Source organism: Lagopus muta, chromosome 16 (assembly GCF_023343835.1).
Source record: "Lagopus muta isolate bLagMut1 chromosome 16, bLagMut1 primary, whole genome shotgun sequence".
Classification (NCBI taxonomy): Eukaryota; Metazoa; Chordata; class Aves; order Galliformes; family Phasianidae; genus Lagopus; species Lagopus muta.
Window position 1 is genome coordinate 13613035 of NC_064448.1, and position 23501 is coordinate 13636535.

Sequence of the window (23501 nt, forward strand, 5' to 3'; positions counted from 1 at the left end):
AGCACGAGGAGTGTGGTTGCCTTTCTGCAATCTGCCATCAGGGAGAACTCCTACAGAGCAGCCCTGCTGACCAGGACTTGGCGCACTGCTTAACGTGAGCCTGCAGCGCGTGCCTGCAGCATGGAAGGCTGAGGGTGCCTTGGGCTGCATATGAAATGGGGGACAGCAGGGCAGGGAGAAGGCTGTCCCCTCCTACTCTGTCCTCATGAGGCCCAATCTACACTACTGCACCAGTGCAGGAATGAGGGTGGTCCAGAGGAGGCCATGAAGATCACAGAGCTGGAGCATCTCTGCTATTTAGGCTGAAGGAGCTGCAAGTGTTCAGCATGGAGAAGAGGGCTGCGGGGAGACCTCAGTGCAGCCTTCTGATGTTTAAGGGGAAATCATAAATAGGGGGGAAATCCACAAGGCAGAGTAGTTCTAAAATTGAGGAGGAAGGTTTACATTAGATGTCAGGGGGAAGCTTTTACTGAGAGATGAGGTGCTGGCATGGGCCGCCCAAAGATGCTGCGCACTGCCACATCCCTGCAGGAGCTCAGGGCCAGGACGGGGCGCTGGGCAACCAGGCCTGGCACTGGATGTAGGGGCTGGCAGCTCCACCTGTGGCAGAGGGCCAGAACTTGGTGACCCCTGAGCTGCCTTCCAACCTGAGACATTCCAGGATTCTATGAAATCCCAGCCACCACCAGCTGCTCTAGATGCAACAGCTTACAGGTTAATTTTCAAATGGACAGCATAGGAACTCTGTGCCCAGCAACAGCACAACCACCCAGCACTTCAAAGAAGGCTGATGCCCCAAGTATCAGTACATGAACTTCAGAACAGCCCAAGGTGCTCACTAACATGAATGAATTAGGAAATTTGTCTTTGCCACAGACAGCTGGAGCTTTCTATCTGCAGACTAAGCACTAACCCAGGTTGAAGCAAAGTACTGCGACATTCGCATTCAAAACCTGCAGAACACACACAAGCCCACAGCAACGTGTGCATTTTTAAGGCTACACAGTTAAATAAAATACTACCAGTAACTGCTGAGCCATGATGTGCTCAAGCCGGAACAGGCTTTAGAAGAGAAGTATACATCAATAAGAAGAACACAGGCTCCCTTCAGCAGCCTTCTCCAGCCTGCACCCATCTTTCCCATGTGGTATCACTCCTTCCCAGGGGCTCCTGCAGTCCACCACAGGGCACTGAGCAGCTGATGCTCGTGGGCACTGAGGAACACACGGCTCTGCTCTCAGCCTCCCCCTGCACAGACATCCCAGCTGCTTAAACCTCTAAATGGGACACAGCAATGCAAAGCTTTAATTTCCCTGGAACACAGCACAGACTGCAAGAGCCAGGAGAAATGTACGTATTCAGTTGGGACAAAGATCTTTTCACCCACATCGATGATGCCTGCACTGCTGTTACCGACAGCCCTCAGAGCCACAGGTCTGACTGTCTGGAAAACATCCCCAAAACTGTCTGGAAAACATCCCCAAAAGGCCAGAGATTGGAGACCAGAAGTGAGGTCATGCAATGAGAATCTAAGCCCACAGAACAGCACAGCTGAAGTTTATGTTCAAAGTATTTCTAAATAGCAGTGGGTATTTTGTATCAGAGCCGTCCCTGCGTTAGCCTTAAAAATGGATTTCACATAACCTAACAAGTGTGTGTAAAAGAAATAAAATTACAGCTCCCTTATGAATTACAATGGGCCAAATTTGCAGCTCAGAATCTACGTGCAATGCCAAGGGCTTAAAAGTTAATAAATATGAAGTCTGCAATAGGACACTGCACCCATGGCAGTCACAGACCGATGTGCCATGGGAAACATTTCTACACCCACCAGTTCAACACAACCCTTATCTGGGAGAGTGAAAGTCTTAGCAAAGACTGCATGCTGTCTTATGGATTAGAAAGCAGCTTATGGCAAATGTAACACCTCAGCAAGCCATGTGAAAGGCTCACAGGTGAAAAGAAACTTCCACAGAAGCAGCTCAATGGTAGATGAAGGTCTCCACCAGGGTCACACTCCTACCTAAGCAGCAACTGGGAGGGACAGCAGCATAACTTCCAGCCCCTCACCCTGGCAGAGCACTCTGAAGGCTCCATGGTTGGAAATGAGAATGTGACAGTGAGCGTTTTAATACAGTACTCCAGTTTGAGGTGTGGATTCCATAGGAAAGGAGTTTGAGAGTTCAAGTCAGCAATTCATATGCCAAGAATGGAAATTCAGGGGAAGAGATGATCGGTCTGGGGGCTGCACAGGCCAACTGAACAAGGGAGAAAACTTCCTTAGCATTTTTCAAGTGCAGGCATTCAAGAATCTCTGTGTTTGAAAGGCACTAACCTCCACAAGTACCACTTCATCACGAAGCCTTCAGCAGCAGCTCCCAGGACGCAGGTCCCCACACTGCCCTCAGCACAGTGCAGAGCCCTGGCTAACAGTGCTGCTGAAGACAACTGCTCCCAGGGACAGGACCAGGCACATTCACTGCAAATCTGAATCTGCTGTTGCACTGCCACCTTTGTGCTGAAGCTGAAGTCTGCACTCTGCAGCAGATGAAGAAACTAGAAGCCCCTGGCTCTTAGGAAACGCACAGTTCAAGGAAATGCCAGAAGTAATAGGCTGCTATTCTCCAGCCTGCATCCCACAGTAACTTCAGCTGTGGAAATTTGTAAGAACAGACTGCAACACCAAAAAAAGTGATGATGACCCAAACTAGAAGGGAACTACATTCTGGAACAACTGCTAAGCACGTTCAGGGCATTCAGACTCAGATCATTAGATTCAGATTAGGGGGAAAAAAAAGAGTTTTTGTAATGTTCTCTCTATACAGAACAAAGCAACAGAACTGCAGCCTGTTCAGATCAGTGCCCCCTGGAGCCAGGCATACCTGAGCTGAGTTTTTGTCTACATAAATGTGGATAACTCCTCCATGTTTGTTACATTCCTCAATCACGTCATCTTTAATTTCTGTATCCCAGCCAGCTTCTTCTTCACTGCAGGGGGTGGAAGAGGAACAGAATAGAAATGGAAACATTACTACCCCCACTGAAACCCACTTCACAACCAATCCATCCACCCAAACCCCTCCCACCCACTGCTCTCACTGGTTTCTCACACGTCATCAACAAAAGCTGAAGTGAAACTGCAAGAGGTCACTTACGTTTGAGGATTAAACATGTTGGAAAGCTGGAAGCACTGTGTTGCAAGTGGTTGTACAGAAGCAGCTGCAGCCAAAACTGTTCAATGGGGAAAGAAAACACACTAATCAATCTCAGAATTCTCGATGCGTGGTTCCAATTTAAATGTGGAGCTTCCACCTACTCTAAAAAAATGATTATCTGGCACAATCAGCAACAGCTCTAACTGAACAGACAGCTGAAGGCAGGAAGCAGCGCTGTGGAAAAAGCCAGAGTAGCTACAACTGGTGCCAGAAAAAAGAACCCTGCACCACCACAGAGGTGGATTTGCAGTGTAAACATTTCAGTGCAAACAAGTCTCCACACGTGAGCACTGTGTGCATCCCAGCACCACCCTCAGCCATCCTTCAGCCCAGCAGCCACTGCAGGGCTGCCCCACACCTCACTTCACAGGACTGCCGGCCATCCCTGAGAATCCTCAGGGCTTGTTCTGAGCAAACTGAAGGATCCTTCAAGCACATCTGACTTTTGTAGAAACACGCAGTGCAGGAAACACTCGGCAACTGATAAAACTTCAGAGCAGCTCTGTGTTCTCTCAGTAACCCAACAATCACTGATTACCTGCTGTTACCAATCACCACAGTGCATCTTATTAACGTAGCACTGTCCAAAAGCAGCTCCCTCACAGGCTGTAAGCTTCTGTTTGTTTAGGTGAAACAGGCTGCTTTCTCTCGACACATGTAGAATCAAGGGGGACAAAGGCAGCAACGTAAAGACTAATTGAGAGACAGCAACCCCAAGCACCCCATTTTCTTATCTGATTCTTCCAGCCCCTGCCTTTAACGCAGGGGAAAACAAAGCCACACCTGAAGCCCGACTGCCCCATCCCTTGGGCTGCCCCAGGCCCAACGGAGCGCTGGGAGCCACGCAGCCATCCTGGGACTCGGGGACATTTCCCAGCAGCATTCCCAGGGCACGCGTCAGTCAACGCTGATGCCATGGAAAAGGCCAAGTATTCAACAGGCTTTCTGCTCTTTGTGGCCATTAGTCAGCACAGTTCCTACAGACAGCACAATTCCTCAGGCTGCAGGCAATCTGGCAATCTCCACATCAAATGCATTTCACTTAGAGACAACACTCGCAGCACACAGGGCACTGGTGACAAGTTATATCAAAGTCCAGGTTACCTTCATTCTGCTGAGAGAGTCTTGTTTGCAGATCTGAGGAGAAATACACAGAGGTTAATTAGCACATTTGTGAACGTTACCATACCTGTGTTGTACCTGCCAGTCAGATTGTTTAGCTTGTGCTTTTGTGCCCAGACCTTGCTCAAAAATCTAGGCCTGCTCTCAACTGCTCCTATGAATAAATTTCCCTGTTTCCAGCTCCTCAGCTGGGATATTCTGTACTCAAGATATTCCATAACCACATAGGTAAGCAGGAGTAAGAAACAATGCCTTAAAAGGAAAGTGAGACATGACTGTGCCCTTTAGTTTAACACAGTGCTCACCTTGTCAGTAATGTGCTTCGACTCTTAAGTATTTTCTTTTCCCATGAGAAAATACAGCAATTCCTGCAGGCACTGAAAATTTGCTACCTGAACTGAAAGCATTTCAGCACAGTTACCCAACCACCGTTCTGACAGCAGTCACTGTATTTATGTCAGAGAAACACGGTGCTATTTCACCTGTTATCTCTTCACCACGACACGTTCCTTTGGTACTCTTCCATTTCAAAACATTTTCAAGCACTCAGAACATGTAATTTGTCACGTAAGCATAACAGCTGTCCCTATTTGAAGTAACAGGGGCAGAAGAACACAGACTTCCCAGTGTCTTATGACTTAAATACTTGACTCAGCTTTAGAGTAGCAACAAAAAGCTTGGGAACGCTGGAAACGAACTTCACTCATGTTTCAATTTCTCAATTCTCACCAACGCAGGGAGCCAGAGGTTTGCAGTGGGTCATCATCACAATTCACTTCTTTAGAAAGCTGTGATGACATGATGGACCACTTGGAAACTCGGCGAAATTAGCTGACACCTGTCTGGTATTTTTTCCCCTCCAAGCTCTGCTCCAGAATGCTGGCAGAGGCAGCGACGCCACTATGGGCAGCACAAGCCCTGGAGACACAAAGGCCTTCCAAACGACTTCCACAAGAGAACACACACTGGGAAAGCACATAAAACACGGGATTAAAAGAAAGCTCTGAAGCCTGAGCTACATCTAGCATGTTCCTCATCTGGCTTTTTACCAGGAAGGAATGCTCCACTCCACCAAGAGAGAAACCCCATAACGGGGGCTGTCCTAGGGCACATTCTCTACAGAAGCCCACGAGATCCACACAGAAGTGCCCAAATCTATCATCTCACCATCTGTTCTGGTGATAAGGCACTGGAACAGGTTGCCTGGTGAGGTTGTGGATGTCCACTCCCTGGAGAGGCTCGAGGCCAGGCTGCACAGGGAGAGGCGTCCCTGCCTCGAGCAGGGGCTGGAACTAGGTGAACCTAAGGGTCCCTTCCAGCCCAAACCATTCTGTGATTCTATAAATAATTACCAAGTTTTTCGGTTAAAAAAAAGGTATTTGAATAAAATAAAGGCAAATAAGCAAAATCTCTGAGATCTCTCTAGTTAGATGAGGACGGACTTCTCCCTTTGCACCTCTGACATCACTTCAGCTGCACCCACCAAGATTGGCCATTGGGACCCTGCAGCCCCATCCTCCTGTGCCCAACATGACAGCTCCACACACAGCCCTCAGCTCTGGGCAGCGCTCACAGACCTGCTCCATTTACAGAAGGTCACCAATCGATGCCTGGCAGCAACATGTTTCATACGTTAATTATCTGCCATTTCAGAAGCATATTCCTCCTTCCATAAAAGCTTTCATTAACTACTTGAATCCTCCCTGCTCAGGACAGAAGAATGGATTTTCTCTCCAAATCCATTCCATTTTTGAACTCCACCGTCACTCCTCTAAGGCTATTCCTCCTTAGGTACAGCTTTGAACAGGACGTGGACACTGAAGTTACCATGTGTCCAGTGAAACTCAGCCACGTGCTGAGTACATCCTGTGTATTATCTGCAAGAACAGGGAGACCTCAATGACTCTGCAAACGCTCAGGAGAGATACAGCAGGAATATCTACCCAAGCACTGCGTGCCTTAAAAGACATTGCAATATTACCTGCTTCACTTTCAAGCACAGCCAGCTTCAAGTGAACAAATGCTTGAAAACAAATGCCACATTTCCCAGTTTTCTCATTATTTACAGCAGAACAGCAGATCAAATCTGCTGAAAAGGAATTCTGTCCCACAAAGTACATGAAGTGTTCTATGGCCTCCTGATTTTCCACTTTCAGACACATTTACCTAGAGAACAAGAAACAGACAGCTGTAGCTGTTTAGCTTCAGCTCCTTTTCCTGCTGGAATGCCCTCCATGTCAGTCACATCCAAGCTCTCAGGCTCCCCAGGTAACTTACCACCCCCCATCTCCAGTCTCATTCAGCACATACCAAACACAGGCAAGCAGTTCTTGCCACCAATTAGCAGAGACATGAAGCACATCGCAGGCATTCATGCCCACTCCCTGACTAACCCAGGTTTTCCAACTCATCATACTTCTCACTGCCAGACACTGGTGCTGTGTCACATGCTCTGCACCTCTACCAGCTCTCAGCAGGTGCTCAGCCCATGGATCTACACTGAGAGCACCTCTGTTTACTCACTGTTACCTCGCTGTTTTTTGCCATTGTGAATCATGCAATATTTTATGAGATCAGAAACTGGAAGTAGATTTCAACAACATCCCATCGTTCCCAGTCTTATCTGGGGAGGAAAAATCCCCTATTTGTGTGAATCAACTTCTTGTCAGATGTTCCCATTGCACATACTGCCTCCTTCTTAGAAACTTCTTTGGGAAGTTGATTACAATTCCAAATGAACAAATCAGGAGTTAGCAGAGTATTGCTATCAAAGTCTTCCTTTACTCACAGACTGCTAATGCTTCCAAGCAGGTTTTCTGAAGGTATGCAGTATTTTAACCATAGCCTTCAGCTTGCCTGCCTTTAGTGCGACTTTTAAATGAACAAAGTGAAGTCAGAATAACAGGACTGGCAACTGTCCACGTCAGGTTCTTCCTCCTTCCTTTTTTAAAGTGCAGGCAATTTAGACCTGATGTCCCAGCCATGTATGATATCACAGGCTTACAATATTTACTGATAACACTGGACACTGTGTCCCATATTTCACGTACTGATTACTTCACTAATTTGATAGGAGTCTCACTGTCCTGAACTGACAACAGGCAGCTCTTCTTTAGACCCATCCACCTCGAGATGCATTTTCTCATCATCCATACTCCTACTTGATAGGAATCCCAAACTTTATGACCAGTGTTCCCATTACAACCTGAGAGTAAGTTTCTTCTGAAACACCTCAAGTACTTTTTCATTCAACCTCAGCCCTGCTTTTCTGTTGTCTTCAAGATCTGACAAATCTTCATCTACACTTCCCTTTTGCTCATTTATCTTCACAAAGTCTATTGTAACCTGACTCTGGGTAAGCAATTCTCATCGCACCACTTACTAACAGCACTGCCTTCTTTATTGCCTTATTATCTTTATTAGCCTTTTCCTACTCTTCACAGGCTCTGTGCTTATCCTGTATTTTTCTGGAGCTCATTACCCAGATCAGTGTGGAGCCCAGTTTTAACAGGACTGTCTCTTCTCTCTGTAGGATACAGATCCAATATAGCATTAGCTTTTGGAACTGAAGGAACTTCTTACATCCTGTCTGCTCACACACTCATGCTGCTCAGACCAGTTGACTTTATTTCCTCAGTTCTTCAACCACCACTTTTGAAATCACAAGCCTTATCCTTCCTTTTAAGCTTGAGCAATTCATGATCACTCAGTCAATGGTCAAAGCTATTCTCATCCATAACATCTTCATTACTTACCAAAATGAGTTTAAAATAGCATCCCTTCTTCATGAGTCAGTGAGTGTTTGATGAAGAAATTTGTCGGATATCACATCCAGGAATATCTGGGCCCCACCATTATTACTAGCAATTCTTCTCCAATCTGTATCAGGGAAGTTAAAGTCTCCCACAGTGACATAATTCCTGGTAGTAATTTTCTCTAACAAGAGTAAAGAGATCTTTAATCCATAACCAAATCTCACTTTGGGGACAGCTCATGACTCTAAAAAGCTTTATCCTTCTCCACAGTTACTCAAATTGTACATAATTGCATTATTCCTTATGCACAATACAAGTGGAACAAACAGCGATACTCCTACCACCTTCATTTCTACAATTGCTAAACATGCACATTATACAAACAACTTTGTTCAGCCTTAAAATTCACTCCTCCACAGTTGCACTGTCTCATTAATCCAATGCCATTCCAATGATTTACATGTCTTAAGCACGTTTGTGGCCTCCTGCTTCAGACACAGGAGAGAACATGATTACAGCTTTTTTGGTTAACGTTTTCCTCCTTTCTCACCAACCACACTTGTTCCCAGGCAAGGCTCTCACATCACCATCACCTACATTAAAGGTGATCTCATGCTACTGCTGTTCGCCTTCCTTCTTTTGGAACAGTTACTCCTCTTCCTTGCCACCTGGTCTTTTTCACCTCTTTCCTCATTAATATCAAGAACTCGTTCCTCAATTCCCAACGTTCTGTCACTTCTCAGACCCCTTTCCTTCCACTTCAGGGGATATAAACTATTTCCTTTTCTTTTTTCAGGACAGTCCAGTTTCACACATTTGCTCTTTTCAACAATGCACTTGAACTTCATTAAGGTGACTCAGGTGTACCTTAAGTCTGAATGCCTTCTGCCACTCTGCTGGAAGACAGAAATCCCATGCATGTGTTCTTTCTTTGTCTCCTGACACTTCTTGCAAATTCCAGCAGCCAGTTATCTGCAATATCCCTCAAGTCTTTTCTACTGCTACAAAGATTTGCCACCTTTTGCTTCAGTATTAAAGTCTCCTGTAAAAGTTACCTGAAGCCCTCCTGAACATTTTGGCTCAGGCCAGCTACTGAACTAGCAGCAGGCACAATCAGTTCTCAGCCTCATCCTTTCAAGCTAAAGTCTTGGTAATTCTTACAACAAAGCACACGAGCTACAGCCATTCCTCAAGCAACACCGTGACACCCTGATGTGCAGTGTCCACCTCACTGGACATGCATCACACGATCCTAGCTACTGCAGTGTCCTCCATGGAGTACCAGTAACCTTCTTGCTCCTGGCACAGCTGGCTTTTGTTTTGGTTGTTTTTTCAGAAGGGACTCTGTAGAGAGTCAATCCTCTTCCAGTTATGAGCCTGCCACTTTTAACAGCCAGTATTTACACTGCAGCAGAACATAAATGCTCCCACTAGCAGTGGGAACAGTGAAGAGACGAAGGTCTGAAATGATTAAATGAACTACAAAGATTCAGCAGAAGTAATGCAAAGTGAAGCATATCCATCAAAGCTGACACATGCTGCCACTGTTTATTTGCCCACGGATTTGAGAACTTCCTCAATCTTAAGATGCGCTGTGGTTCTATGTTCCCAACTTAAAAGATCACAAGATGCATTTCAGCACTTTGTCTCAAAATCATCAAGTACGACCAGCATTTTGGGCAAATAAGGAGGCAATCATTTCTTACCTGCCACAGCCCCAAATGCCAACGACCCACTCATCTGCAGAGCCTGCTGTGCAGCTGGGGGAATCTGCAACCCAGTACCTGAGCAGGAAGCACCAACACATTGATTAATTCAAGCTGCATAAAGCCACAGGATTTTGCAGACTCCCTGTTCATCACCATACATACCCTCTGCAAGTCTTGCCATCAACTGAAGGCGACCAGTTGTTCCCAAGTCAATTCCAGTTCGTTCCAACTCATCGCTGTCCAAAAACGAGCTAGCACTGGAAGCATCAGTGCGCTCAGTTACATGCCCAACTTTCATTGGCCTGCCAGCCAGCTCAAATCCATTGAGCTGCTCCAAAGCCTTTTTGGCACACTCTGAGTCTGAGAACTGCAGGTGGGAAAAACACAAATTCAGAAATCCTGCCAACGATATTTAGCAGCATTCATCGCATCAAACATCCACAGCTACAGAAACGTGGAAAGCACTGAGCATAACAGCAGCTGCTGCAACCTTAAATGTGATTCATATTTTCTGCTATAGCCAAACACAAGCAAGGCAGAATATCTACTTTCCTCTATGCAGGGTATGTACTATTGTTGAAGCTGGACAACACAGACACTGCAGTCTGTGGAAGGCATGGCTGTGGTCACCTTACAACACCTTCCCAGAACAGCAGTCACTTGCATAATTTCTAACCACCACGCATCTGCTGGCTGCTCTTGCAGATGATCTGTGTCAGGATGCACGCCCAATCAAAAACACGTGCTTGCTGTCTGTGTTAAGACATCATATATTAGCTATGAAGTCTGTTTCATTGGTCTCCAAGTGCCAGAGGCCTCTGATGTTGCTTTCATCACAAATTGCTCCGTTCACAAAATTAGGTATTTGAGAGCCAAGATGAAGATGTTTTTAACCAAAAATTTCAGCCTCTGGAATTTGATGTCACAAAAAAAAAAAAAAAAAAAAAAAAAAGAAAAAAAATCTGTAATTCCGTGATTTCAATGACACTATGAGAAAGTCAGTGTTGGCAGGTGTACTCGCCCGCCAGGAATAGCACTGCTCTGCAGGCACTGACCATCAGCTATGCTATTCCTATCTGTACACGCGCATCATTTAATCACGTCACCCACAGAGAACTGGCAGAAAAAAACAGACCACTGCTGCACATCCTGCAACAGAAATTTCTAAGCAAGGTTTGAGTAACCTGCACTGACTGCTGTGTGAGAAGGTTATGCTCAAAGCTGCCCAACAAGTCTGGTAACCCCACTCATACCGTAATAAATCCATATCCTTTGGAACGTCCAGTTTCACTATCCATCATCAGCTGAATACTTTCAATCTAAAAAAAGAATAAGCCTGTTTACAATCCAACAGTTTGGAACAGAACAAGGTATCAAATAACACACATGTACAGCCCTGACAAACATACACATATAATGAGAAACCATGTTTGGGTTTTTTTTGTTCTTTTTTGGTTTTAAGTTCTTAATTCCTCCCTCAAATAAACATTAGCATAGAAGCAGCAAGATGTGTGCTCTGACACACGAACAGCAGCAGTAAACACCAAGGCCATGAAACAACACAGGGCGTCCCATACGCTGAGGAAACCCAATTTATGAAGAAAAGCAGTTTGCATGACTGGCCAGGGGCTTTAAGAAAAGTGTGCCTGTTTTCAATGATCAGGTATACTGTAATCCCTAACATTCCATAGTTACTGAATTTAAACACGAGAAAGTCATCCATGAGCCACGAAATAGTGGCTGAAGAGAGAGCTGAACCGAAGACTGGGAAGAAAAACCTTCGCGCACAGCTATCTGCAAATCCTCCTGGTCTGTATTAACCCTACTGCCAGACCTTGGGAGAAAACAACAGAGCAGCCACATGGATTACAATTTAACCAACTGCTGCAACGTTCCAGACTTCTGCATAGCAGAATTAAAGGGATACACACAAAAAACTGAACAAAGATCTAAAAAGTGAGGTTACAGAATGTACAAAACAAGGCTGCTGTTCTAAAACAGTATGAACATCATCAACAGGCTTGATAAAAAACATACCTAAGCAGCGTATGAAATGTATTGCCTTCTCCTTACCAATACTGACATACCCTCAATGCAACAGTCAGCACAGTGCTGCACCAGTGTTTAACTTTTTTTTTTTTTTTTTTTAAGATGGAAAGTTCAGATTCAATCTCCTCACTTTCATAATTGTAAGGAAACATTACCATGCTATAAACTGAAAGTCACTGATCAGAGCGTAAAGACAGAAGCCTACATCACAGCAGCAGGTGACACAGCAAAGGTTGGCAACATGAGTTACTAATTAACAAATAAGTATTCAGAAACAGATTACACTACTACAGATTCACTGTGAATCAGACCAAGGCCTGATTCTGGGGAACTTCAGGAACTCGCTGAACTCTCAAGCTCTCTAACATAAGGCCTACACTCATATCACTGGACCATGTCTCCAGTCAAGGCCCTTACTTGTTCTGAAATGCTAACTCAATGCCTGCAGCCTTGTGGTGCAGAATGTAGGTACACAGCAGTGAGAAAAGGAAAACGTTTGGTGCCTGTGAGACTGAATTTCTTCCAGAGGCTATTTGAAAGCTCAGATCAACCACAAGCCCACAGTGCCAAATCACAGCATACCCTGCCGAACGGCTCGAAGATCCCTCGAAGCATATCTTCAGTGATGTTGAAGTGCAACGACCCTACGTAGAGCCTCATGGGGCCGGCGCTGCCCTTCTGCAGGTTGTTTGCCATTGCTGCTGCTCTGTTTTTCTCTGCCTGCGGGGAGAAAGAAAAACAAGAAAAAACATCAATAAATTCTGTACAAATACAATAATACTGAAAAACCCTAAAATAAGTAAAAAATACTTCTACCAAATTCAACTGGTTTATAGTCTGCACAGCCAGGTAGTCAACTCAAAATACAAAAGCAAAGACCATGACCAGATACAGAGATGTAATTCCCTAAAATCTTCAAGCTGAACAACTTTGTGCAGAATTCTGGCTTGCACTTAGTAAACTGTCATTTTGATTTTCACATCTGTTGGAAAGCACACCATGTATATTATTATTATTATATTATGATTTTTAAAAGTAACACTATTAACACCAGTATTTTCAAAATGCACCTTTGATTTGCATGTCAGCTACTGGGAACCAAGGTCAATTTCTACATTTAAACCATATGATCATTACTGGTAAGGCTTTTTGCATGTTCATTGGTGACCAAACACCAACTTTTCCAGCAAGGTAACAAGTCACCAGTTAAAAAAACCAAGCTTTTAACTGTGTTCAGTCCTTACCTGTGATGCCTGCACTATGATTGGTACGCCCAGGACTCTCTGTCCAGTGAGTCCTATTGCCAGAGGCACTGAACTAACATCAACGAATTCCACGTAAGCAATTCCCTTTGAACGCCTGGAATTCCTATCAGAAATCATCCGCACATCACGCACCTGAAAGACAAGCACAGACACACTGTTACAGACAGAGCTGCACCAGGAAAGAAGCTGAAGCAGTTTACTTTCAGACTTACTAACAAGCAACTACCAGCCAAATCAATCAATGGCTGCGTAATTACGCTGCAAATCTTGGGTGGCATCAAACCCTCTGAACAAACAAATCCTGGAGGAAAGCCAGCACTAAAAACTACAATTCAGAGTCAAATGCAGTATTTTTTTTAGGAAAAAGGTCAGCAGATACCTGCAGCACTGCAATGCTTTAAGCCAGAACCTTGCAGCTGGTAAAACTGCTGAAAAATGCTATTTCTTCAAAACTGAAAGTTGAAATTGAAATTACACTTCAACCGGCAGCAGATTACCTGCAGGAGACTCAAAGTTCTGAAAATGAAGTTATCTGAACCACAGCTTCCTTGCATTTTGCATCACACTGCACACCCAACAGTAAACTGACCAGTTACTTCCCCACGCTCAGAGCCTTAAATCATGCACACCCCAGGACTCTCCTGAAAGACTCCTCCTTGTCACTCAGCACAATATCCACCCTAGCTAGAGACACCTGACCAAGTACTCAGAAGCACTTCAACCTCCTTATTACTTACCTTCCCTACTGTAGAGAAAAATTCTTCCAGGTCTCTTGGCCGAATTCTTGCAGCTAGCTGCATGCAGAATACTGTTCGAGCATCCCTCTCTTCAGGGGTAAGATTATCAATAGGTTCTCTGGAAAGAAGAAAGATGCATTTAAAAAAAAAATCTGAATAAGGTAACCTTTGCAATGCATGAAACTTTAAACACAGGCATTTTGAAGTCAAACAGTGAAAAAATACCTGCAATATTAAAAAAAGTAGGTGCCAAGAGGTGAACACCTAATATTAATGCAATCGTATTTAACATGACTAAACTTCTTGTTTTCACCTTGAACTTGAGTATGACTGGAAATCAGTTTTCCAAACTCAGAAGCCCCAGCTACACAGGAGCTGCCATTCTGCTACTGTCATGAACAGAGAAGAGCACCATACTGACAAGTTTGTGGTAAAAGATGATAGGAAAATGAAGAGCACAGCATTAATCAGCACACCAATGCACTCTCAGATGAGCTTTGCAAACTAAGTTATTTATAGCCAGTCACTCAGGAGTCACTCCAGGCACTGCACACTGACATCTACACCAACAGCTCCCAGTCCTCACTGCTTGTGGCTGCTAACACTCCTCCCAAAAAAGCAAACACTTGAATAGCAAATAATTACTGCCATCCCACAGACTGGATCAGTGCTGATTTCAATTGAACAACAGCTGCAATCAGACACACTACATTTGAAACGTTAAAGCTTCAACTGAAAAGAGCAGCAGAAAAAAAACCTGGCTTGCATTTATGCACAGGATAGAATTAGCAGGCCTGATTCTAGACTGAGCTTCCAGTAGCACAATGTATTTATTTAGATATATCTATATTTTAAAACCTTCCTGAGAAAACACAAGAAAGCTTAATTAAATTATCTCACTTTGCTAATAAAAACCATGCAAGTCTATTCTCTAAATTAATATACTTAAATTTAAACAAATCTAATTAGCAGCAATCTAAATACAAATTCCTTAATTGGGAAGCTTAGGAATGGATAAGCACTTTCTGGATTTCAGTTACTACTCCACAAATAACATCAACAATGGGTAGGAAAAAAACAGCAGCACTTTTCCGTTCTGTTTTTAGTAATATTTAGTAGGAATGCTAGGTAAGTTAAATTAGAATTAACACAAAAACATGAAAACTAAGGCCAGACACGTTTTGCAAATTGATGTTATTCACAATGGTACACCAAAAACTGGAGAGAGGGAAGGGGAGGGGATGACACGGGAAAAAAAGCAACATTTCTCCATGTTCTCATTTATTGGGCTTCCTGAATGAAGAATTCCAGCATCACTTGTGACTTTAATTGGATAGCTGAGCAGTCAGTCACACGCTATTTCATCATTACACTTCTTCCTTCAATCGATGGGGGAAAAAAAGCATATAAAAATAGCTACCTAACAGGGCTCTTGTCTTTTCTGAAGGGACTTTTGCTTCTGGAACGCCGTCTGCTGTAAAGAGATAAGAACAAGGTTACCAAAACACTTCAAGCATAACGGTCTTATTTTAAACAAAACCTATTAACGATGCAATAAAAAGTAGAGAAAACTCAGAAACCTTAATTTGATGCTGTGAGGCAGACCAATCTTCCCTCTGATGGCACTGTTGAATTTGGGACCAGAACTACGGCAAAAGCAAAGACAGACGTCACTTACCAGAGCACCTCAATTCAAGATTTTGTCTGTACTGACATCACACTGACAGCACTCACCCACCCGTGCACCTGGCCCTGCCAGCACTGCCCGCCAGCAGCCCCCACCGCATGCACACCTCCGCACACCTCCGCACACCTCCGCACACCTCCGCACACACAGGACCCCGAGAAGAAGGGAAGCCAGAGCTGTGGCACACGTGCACAGGCACTGTGAGCGAGGGCTGCTGTCCCCCCCTTACTGATACACCTGCCCACACACACACCTCACTGACAGGTGCAGGCAGGACTCTGGTATGGCATCTTAAAACCAAAACCGAGATGAGACTGAAGATGCAAGTGGAAAGTGAAGGAGCTCCCCACGGATATCTGCAAAGGAAACATCCTGGGCACTGCTAGCGCTGCCTCTGCTGCATTCACTACAGAGATGTAACTAAAGCTTCCTTTCAGTTCTGAATGGACATCAAAACACAGAACCATTTAAGCAGTAGTTAACCTTATATAGATACACCACCATCTCTTGGCTGAATCTAATTTTAGTTCTGCAGGCTTCACGGCAGTTACAACCAATGGCAATCTGCCCACAGCAAGGCAGCCCTCTTGCGAGTTCCTGTGGCAGAGTAACAGACTGTGCTGTGAACAGTAAATTCCTACTACTGTGCTCTCCCTGAACTTCATCTCCTTCTAGGTACAAGGCAAAGAATGCCACCTGTTAACCCTCCTCCTCCACATCCACTGAACGTCAGAGACAACACGACAGACTGAACGCAGAGGACTCTGCCCCTTTGCACAGAACTGTTTCTTTCTGCTGTGGATATAAATTGATGTGAAGACACCCTGAAAAATACAGCAGTCTGAAGATATCACATGATCTTTCACTAAGTCCATGCAGTCAGCCAGGTTGTCTTGCTACTCAGGAAAGCAGCAGTGCTGAGAGTTAAGCTCAGCATTGACAACAAGGAGGAGGATGCCCCCTCTAAACACACCACGACACAGTAACAGGTGGAAGGACAGGGCTAAGATCCAGAGCCATGCTGGCCAGGTTAAAGGAAGGGAAAAATGGCCCTGAGCACCACTGGAATAAAGAAGTAAATCAGAAGGCTTAGAAACTATTTGTTAAGACAAAATAACACATTAAAAACAAGTACATAATATGCAATGTGTTGAGGTTACTCCGGATAAAAATACCCACTGAAACACAACCTAGGATAAAATATGGCATTTCCTACTCCAGTTGGGTGAGCTGCTGAGAACGCCCATCCAAGTTCTCCAACACCCCCAAAATATACTGCCAAAAAGTGCACTGGAAATGCCAGAACTGCTTTCAGAAGCTGGCATCTCATCAGAGGGGATTACCCTGCATCTTCACACATGCTGCTGCAGAACACTATGGTATCTGTTTCAATTCATATGCAGCACTAACTACGGTGACCCCAATATTCAGACTATTAACACACAGATCAACTAAATAACTGCCAGTGACTAAGATCACAAGCTTTCAGGGAAACACAAAGTGTTTTCTTACTGTATCTTTGCTGAAAACTAGTTAAAAAGGGGGAAAAAAAAAAAAAAAAAAAAAAAAAAGCCAGCAAAAAACTGAGAAGGTAAAGTGAGTTTTCAAATGCTGAGAAAATTAAAAAAACAAACATTAACCTTCCAATAATCTCTTGCTCATTTTCCCCCTCAACAAACAAGCAGCGTAAGATGCAAGAAACAAAGGAATTAATTATTAAAAAAAGACAAAGTGAAGACATAACAGTGAGTCTCAGAAGCAGAATGAGGCAAGGTGGCAGCTTGAGGGAACTCCTGCAGATCTTTTTCAACAGCAATCCGTGGGTTGCATTTATTTGGATTTTTTTACTGAGATCTACTCGTAAAGCTACCAATCAAAGGAATTTTCTTCTTTTTCCATCTGCCGTTCTAAAAGCTCTTTTGCAGTTCTGCCCAGTTCCTGCTCTCGTGCATGGAAGAGCTGAGACAAGCAATTATCTGTATGCCTGGAGGTCAATGAGCCCTACATACAGCAATGCACACAGCTGCCTAAACCTACACGATGCCACACAGTCCAGAACAAGGTCAGAAGTCAGCCTGAAAAAAAAAAAAAAGCTTGCACATCAGTTGAAGCCAAGAGTTCAAGAAAAGCTTCTCAGATGAAGCAAGTTTTGGCCAAGAAAGGCCAAGAGAGTCAATGAACATCAGTGTGTGTCAGGACTGTTTTTCCCATAGCTTTGTCTAAGTTCTTAGCTCCAGAATAGACTTGTTTCTCGTTCCAGTCCAAGTGAGTTCATTAGGAGCAGCTGATGTCTAAGCAGGCACACTTGGTAACTTCTTTTCACAAGAAGTCTTACAAAGCTTTAAAATATTTAAGTGGCAAGATAAGTGAAAAGAACACAGAGAAAGCTCCACAGACACTCAGCAATGAAAGCCAAGCATACAACTTTAAAAAACTGCAACACATAGAGACTACCTCATGTTTGAAGACAAAACTTGAAGACTGAGAATTTCATACTGCCCATCCTTTTCCTTCAGAATTACCTACACCACACAGACAACCTCTCTCCAGTACTGCAGATGCTTCTGCATGCCCACCAGCAGCAGACATATCTCAATTTAAAAGTCATTTAAAGAGGACGAAGAGTGGAAAATGACACAAACAGGAACCATTCTGAATTAGATGCAGCAGTTGAGTGCAACACAGCCTGCAGTAACGCCAACTCAAACTGCCTGAGCAGCCCCACAAAGTGAGATTCCAGATCCAAATTCTCCACGCAGCAGCTGATGTATCTCAATCTCATTAAGCATTGTTTGTTACTCAGGAAATGTGAAGCTGATGGCACTGCAAATAGAGTTTGTCATCGTATGGTAGCATTATTTTTTGTAGATCCAAATGCATACAAGGAAAGGAGGCTGATGATGCAGGAGGCTTTATTTCCAGAACTAATGACTTGCCTGCTACTAAGATCTTGAATGCAGAAACTCATCTTTAAGATAACCAGCTCTGCTCATTCCAGACAACAAAGGAGGCTTTTCTTTTATCATCCACAACCTACAAGCAAACTACAGCTAACTGCTGTCCACTTCAGTCAGCACCAATGCTGCAGAGACGTGGGTACAACACATGTGGACACGTGAAAGTTGGCACACGTTAGTGCAGTAACATGCGTTTCAACCTCCACCCAAGAGCATTTCAGAAGACCAGGATGCTAAGGCTCCCAGATGTCTGCAGGCAGAAAACTATCTCACTCAGTAACAACAGGAAAAAACAAAGAGCAAAAGCCTCCCACACAAACAAGAGGATGTAGAAACTCCCAGCTGATTACATGAGCAACAGCACCACAAAGAGAGGCGCCAGCAGGTTCTACCTCTGAAAGGCAGAAGACCTTGTCTAGGACTCCTGCATTTAGAGGCAATCTGGAGCAGCAACAGTGGCACTGACAAATTCCAGGCAGCTCCTGTGATCGTACAGGTGCCAAAGAGCTGTAGAAAACAAACCAGCTGTGCACTGTTGCAATCTTCAGAGCTGAAGTCCCGACCAGGTTTACAAAGGCTGCAAAAAGCCTTATAAAAGAGATAAAGCAAAAGCAAGGCTGCTATGCTGTGACCTCTGAGTACAAAGGGCTAAAAAAACAGGGAATGCCGGGCACACCCCAGAGATGCACCACATCTGCAGCATGAAGACTGCCAACATCAAGGGGGCTTCGTGCAAAATGAGACCTGACCTCCAGCATTTCTGCCTGCACTCCAAGAGCACCCAAAGGAACGCACTCCTTGCAGAAGGACCCAGCCACCTAGGATAAAAAATCCAGTTTGCAGAGAACTGTACAAGCTTACAGAATATCAAAAAGGAAAAGACACTTTTGCAAAAATCTTGATGGATTTCTCCAAAGAAAGTGACATCACTTGTTGCAAAAAGAAGGAAAAAACCCAACAAACATCTTCTCCTAGCACCTGCTTCTGACGTTACCTTGCATTCCAGGGTTTGGCAACTGCTGGGATGAAACCCGGACCAAAGCCTGCACAAGCAGCACCTGCAGGTAGCTGAGAAAAACCAAGCATGCAGCCCAGTTCTCACTGCTTGTCTGCTTCACTGAGGACTAAAAGAGGCGATGGGAGGAGCATAGAGCAGGGCAGGAATATACAACAGCAGAAACCTTAAGCAAATACCACCAGTGAAAAAAACAGCATCTGAGAAACCAAAGCCAACCGCCACAAACCACCTACAGAAGTCTCATCAAGCCAAAGAACAGAGGCTCTGAAGAATACTTCCACACCTCCAACTAAGTCTGAGAAAAGGCAAGGCAAGCATACAGCACATGGACACTACTAGACAAAACATTTCTAAGTTTGGATGCATAAAACAGCCCTGCAGTAAACATATAAAGAGGAACAATCCAGTAAGAAATTTCAGTTAAAAAAGCAAAGGGTTTTATGAGCCTGAAACACAAGTCTTTTTTTTTTTTTTTTTTAAACAGTTAATCCTTCCAATATGTACTGAAGCATTTAGGATGTAAAAAACTTGCTCTGCAGTTTAGGTCTGAAATAAAACTTCATTTTTGCATTTGTTTCCCAGTTAGTTTTACGCATTCTTTCACTTGTTTTTGCTTCTTTACATTGTGATAAGAGGGAAAACTAGCAAGAGGAACACAATATGTTACCACCGTCCTCTTTTTAATCCATACTTATTGACACCACCTTCAGTCTGAACCTCGCAGTCCCTTTTCTGAGATGATTAACAAGCAGTGCAGAAAGCAGGCAGACAAACTTCAAGCTCTCACATCACACGCCGAGGGAGCACGCAAGCACCGTGTGCTGATGACCTACTAGGGACTCCTGTAGCGGCCTCTGAATCTGCGATCCCTGCTCCTGGAACGGCTGCGCCTGCGCTCCTTGCTTCTGCTCCGCTTCCTTTCCCGGCTTCTGCTCTTTTTTCTTTCCCGATCCCGGCTCCGTTTGCGCTCCTTGCTTCTGCTCCTCTTTCTGTCATGGCTTCGACTTCGGCTCTTGCTCTTTTTTCTCCTGAGAAGATTAAAAAACAACACACCTTCGGTTACACGCGCAGCTCTGGCTCACCCCTCCCGTTATTCATCCACATTCCACAGCTCCTCTAACTTAATGCCACGAGCATTAATGTGAAAAGTTGCTACATCCTGCTATGTGTACAAGGACTTTCGTAGAAGGGGTGGATAAACATCAGGAATCTTAAAATCCACAATGAACAAGATCAAGTGCTCTGCAGCACTTCCTTCTGATCTAATTCTGCGACACCAAAGGGGGGCAGAGCAGAGCAGGACAACCCCCCCTTACCCTGCTGCTCCTCTGAGTGCAGCTCGAGGCACTGCTGGCTCATGCCCAGCTTTTCACCCAGCAGGACCCCCAGGTCCTCCTCCACAACAGCAGCAGGCCATGCTAACATATATGAACACCTGAGTACTTCGATTGAAACTGAAATGAGAGGTCAGAACCACTTCTGAAATTCAGGAAGCATTATCCTTCTTCCTACCTCAGTTTTAATTTGGGAGCTGGCCAGCGAAACAGAAGCAAGAGTTTTACATATGCTTTAAAAAAACATAAATAAAACTTCAGAACTTCAAATATTATGATCAGCTGATTTTGATGGGGTTTCAAGTCCATATTATGGCCTTGAAATATAGGCATATTTATTATGAGAACTATGTTTACAAAATCTGATGATAAACAGAACCTTAAAGTAAGGCACTGACTAGGTAAGAACTTCAGCAACGCTTCCTGAAGAAAGCATGCTTGCAATCTGTTTCTGAAAGTTTTCATGTAATTTTAGAAGTTGCTTAAAACAGCTGTTGTACAAAAAAGTCAAAGAAAGACTCAATACTCAGTTGAAAATATGAGTAGCAATGAAGATGTTGGGACGGAAAAGGGGAGGGAAGTTGATGTGGAACCCAATATGGAACCTTTTCAAGAAAGCAATCCGATCTTCTGCCTGCACTGCTCTAAATTGCTTAAGATTTCACACAAAAGACTTAAATGCACAGCTAAAGATACAAAAAAAATAGGAGATGAATTGTGCAGAACCGCCCAAGTCTGTATTTTTCTCTGCTGCTAAAACAATACACGTATCCACGAATGTGGTGGTATCACAAGGATGTAACCGCATCCACACAAAAGAAAACTTCGTAATTCCCCCTGCTGCCAATGCCAAGCCTTCCCAGTTCACTTCCTTTACCACCAGTGACGTGCACGGCGCATCCCACAGCTCCACCAGCCCGTCCCTCCCACAGCACGAGGGCACTCACTTCTTGCTGCGCTCCTCGTGGCCGTTGGCACTGCTCAATTTGTTCTCATCCTAAGCAGGGTTGATAGAAGAACATCGTGAGGACGAAGCGGAAACATTTCAAGTGGTCAAAGGGTAATGGGAATAGGAATAAGAAAATACAAAACAAAAATTTTAATACTAAATTACTTGTTTAGAGTTTAACGTGGAAAGCTTTAGATAATTTAAGTAGGCATGTTTAACCACTTTGCTGCTTAAATTTAGGTCATACAACTACGAAATACAAAACTTACATCGTTTAAAAGCGTGTATTAAATTGTAGATACTTCCTTACATGGTTTAGAGAGTAAGTTATCCTGTAGAATTCAGCACTCAAGTGGTTAAAAGTTATTTCTATAAAACGTAAGAGGAAGCTTCAGGTTTGTGTGCCCCTCAGACCAGCACCAAGGCTACAGCTCTGCCTAACCCCAGTGGCCGCGCTAGCAGCCAGCCACTATCCATTCCTGTGACCGATGCCATTCCCGAGATCTTCGCTCATTTTCGTTGAAGGGTTGTAAGAGCTTGATGCCACCTCTGTCACACATCTCGCCCTGAAGCAAACAGGGATTCACACTGCTTTAGTAACGTCGACTCCCAAGAAAGTCATCAATAATCCACCAGTCCAGCCTAAACATTCCCTATTTCCATACCTGTTTACATGGAAAATATCCATGTTAAACCAGGAAACCACAAGAATTTCAACATAACAATTCACAATTTTCTCTTCAAGACTTTATGTAACTACTAAATATTACATGAACTAAATACACAATTTAAAACTTACAGTGCTCATTCAAAATTCACGACACGGTTGTAATTAACACTGCAGAACAGACTAACAATAGCTGCTGTATAATTTATATACTCGCTTTACAATTTAATCACATGGGTTACATCAGAAGTACAATTCCTAAACGCCTCAAGTTTGATACACGTTACTTGTGAAACCAGTGCTAAAGCATGCACGATGTTAACACTTCACCACCACTTGGTGAAAAACAAAAAAGACAGTATTCATTGGCTGCTGGTTTAGGCAAAAGACATCGCTACACTCATCGGTAAGAATTTTGCATCAGAATTGACACGTCTTAATTGAACAACTAGGACAGAGGATACAGGAGATTGTCTGGAACGACAGTGCAGACTGTGATACTGTCTTTTACTTGCTAAGAACGGGCTGTTCAGGGATCCAAGAATTTAGGTAAATTCGTTCACTCAGCAATTGATTTCCACCTGCTCTGTTAAAAGATTAACCACCACCAGCCTTCTGCAGTAAGAGCAAGTCTCACTTCTTGCCCTCAGCAGACTGTTCAAATATTTACTTGCCATGGGACTGGTGAAAAGGTTATTCTTGGAACCCTGCTGTTTTCCCAAACCACTGCATTCACCTTGTTGCTATACCAAACTGGACCTGGCAATTTTAGGAGAGATTTCTTGTTTTGGGGGGTAATTTTTTTTTTTTGGTTGGTTGTTTTTGTTTCTTGTTTTTATTTTTGTTTTTCTTTTTTTTTTTTTTCTCTTTCTTTTTTTTTAACCTAGGGGACCACGGTACAGCGATACGTCACTCAATTACTACCTTATGATTGACAGTTCACACTGGAATCAAAGGTGAATTCATGGGAGTAGAGGTGAGATATCGTTAGGCAAGTCTACAAAGAGAGATAGATGGGCATTTATTCATCACGCTGA

The 23501-nt window shown here is 43.9% G+C and overlaps 1 protein-coding gene across 5 annotated transcripts in view; it reads right to left on the reverse strand.

Annotated features, from left to right (window-relative positions):
- The window catches only part of RBM39 (RNA binding motif protein 39), a 28429-nt gene that overhangs the window by 1462 nt on the left and 3466 nt on the right, over window positions 1-23501 (reverse strand). The window contains exons 3-15 of one of the 5 annotated variants that reach the window (XM_048962669.1): window positions 21796-21845; window positions 20348-20542; window positions 15433-15498; window positions 15273-15323; window positions 13853-13970; window positions 13095-13247; window positions 12433-12570; window positions 11055-11120; window positions 9964-10168; window positions 9799-9876; window positions 4320-4352; window positions 3156-3231; window positions 2883-2988 (exon numbers count right to left, since the gene is read on the reverse strand). In XM_048962669.1, the coding sequence (XP_048818626.1) occupies window positions 2883-2988; window positions 3156-3231; window positions 4320-4352; window positions 9799-9876; window positions 9964-10168; window positions 11055-11120; window positions 12433-12570; window positions 13095-13247; window positions 13853-13970; window positions 15273-15323; window positions 15433-15498; window positions 20348-20542; window positions 21796-21845 (1335 nt within the window). Of the gene's footprint in view, window positions 1-2882; window positions 2989-3155; window positions 3232-4319; window positions 4353-6828; window positions 8217-9798; window positions 9877-9963; window positions 10169-11054; window positions 11121-12432; window positions 12571-13094; window positions 13248-13852; window positions 13971-15272; window positions 15327-15432; window positions 15499-20347; window positions 20543-21795; window positions 21846-23501 lie in introns of those variants that run through there. The other 4 variants (XM_048962668.1, XR_007380145.1, XM_048962670.1 and 1 more) reach the window with 4 other exon arrangements.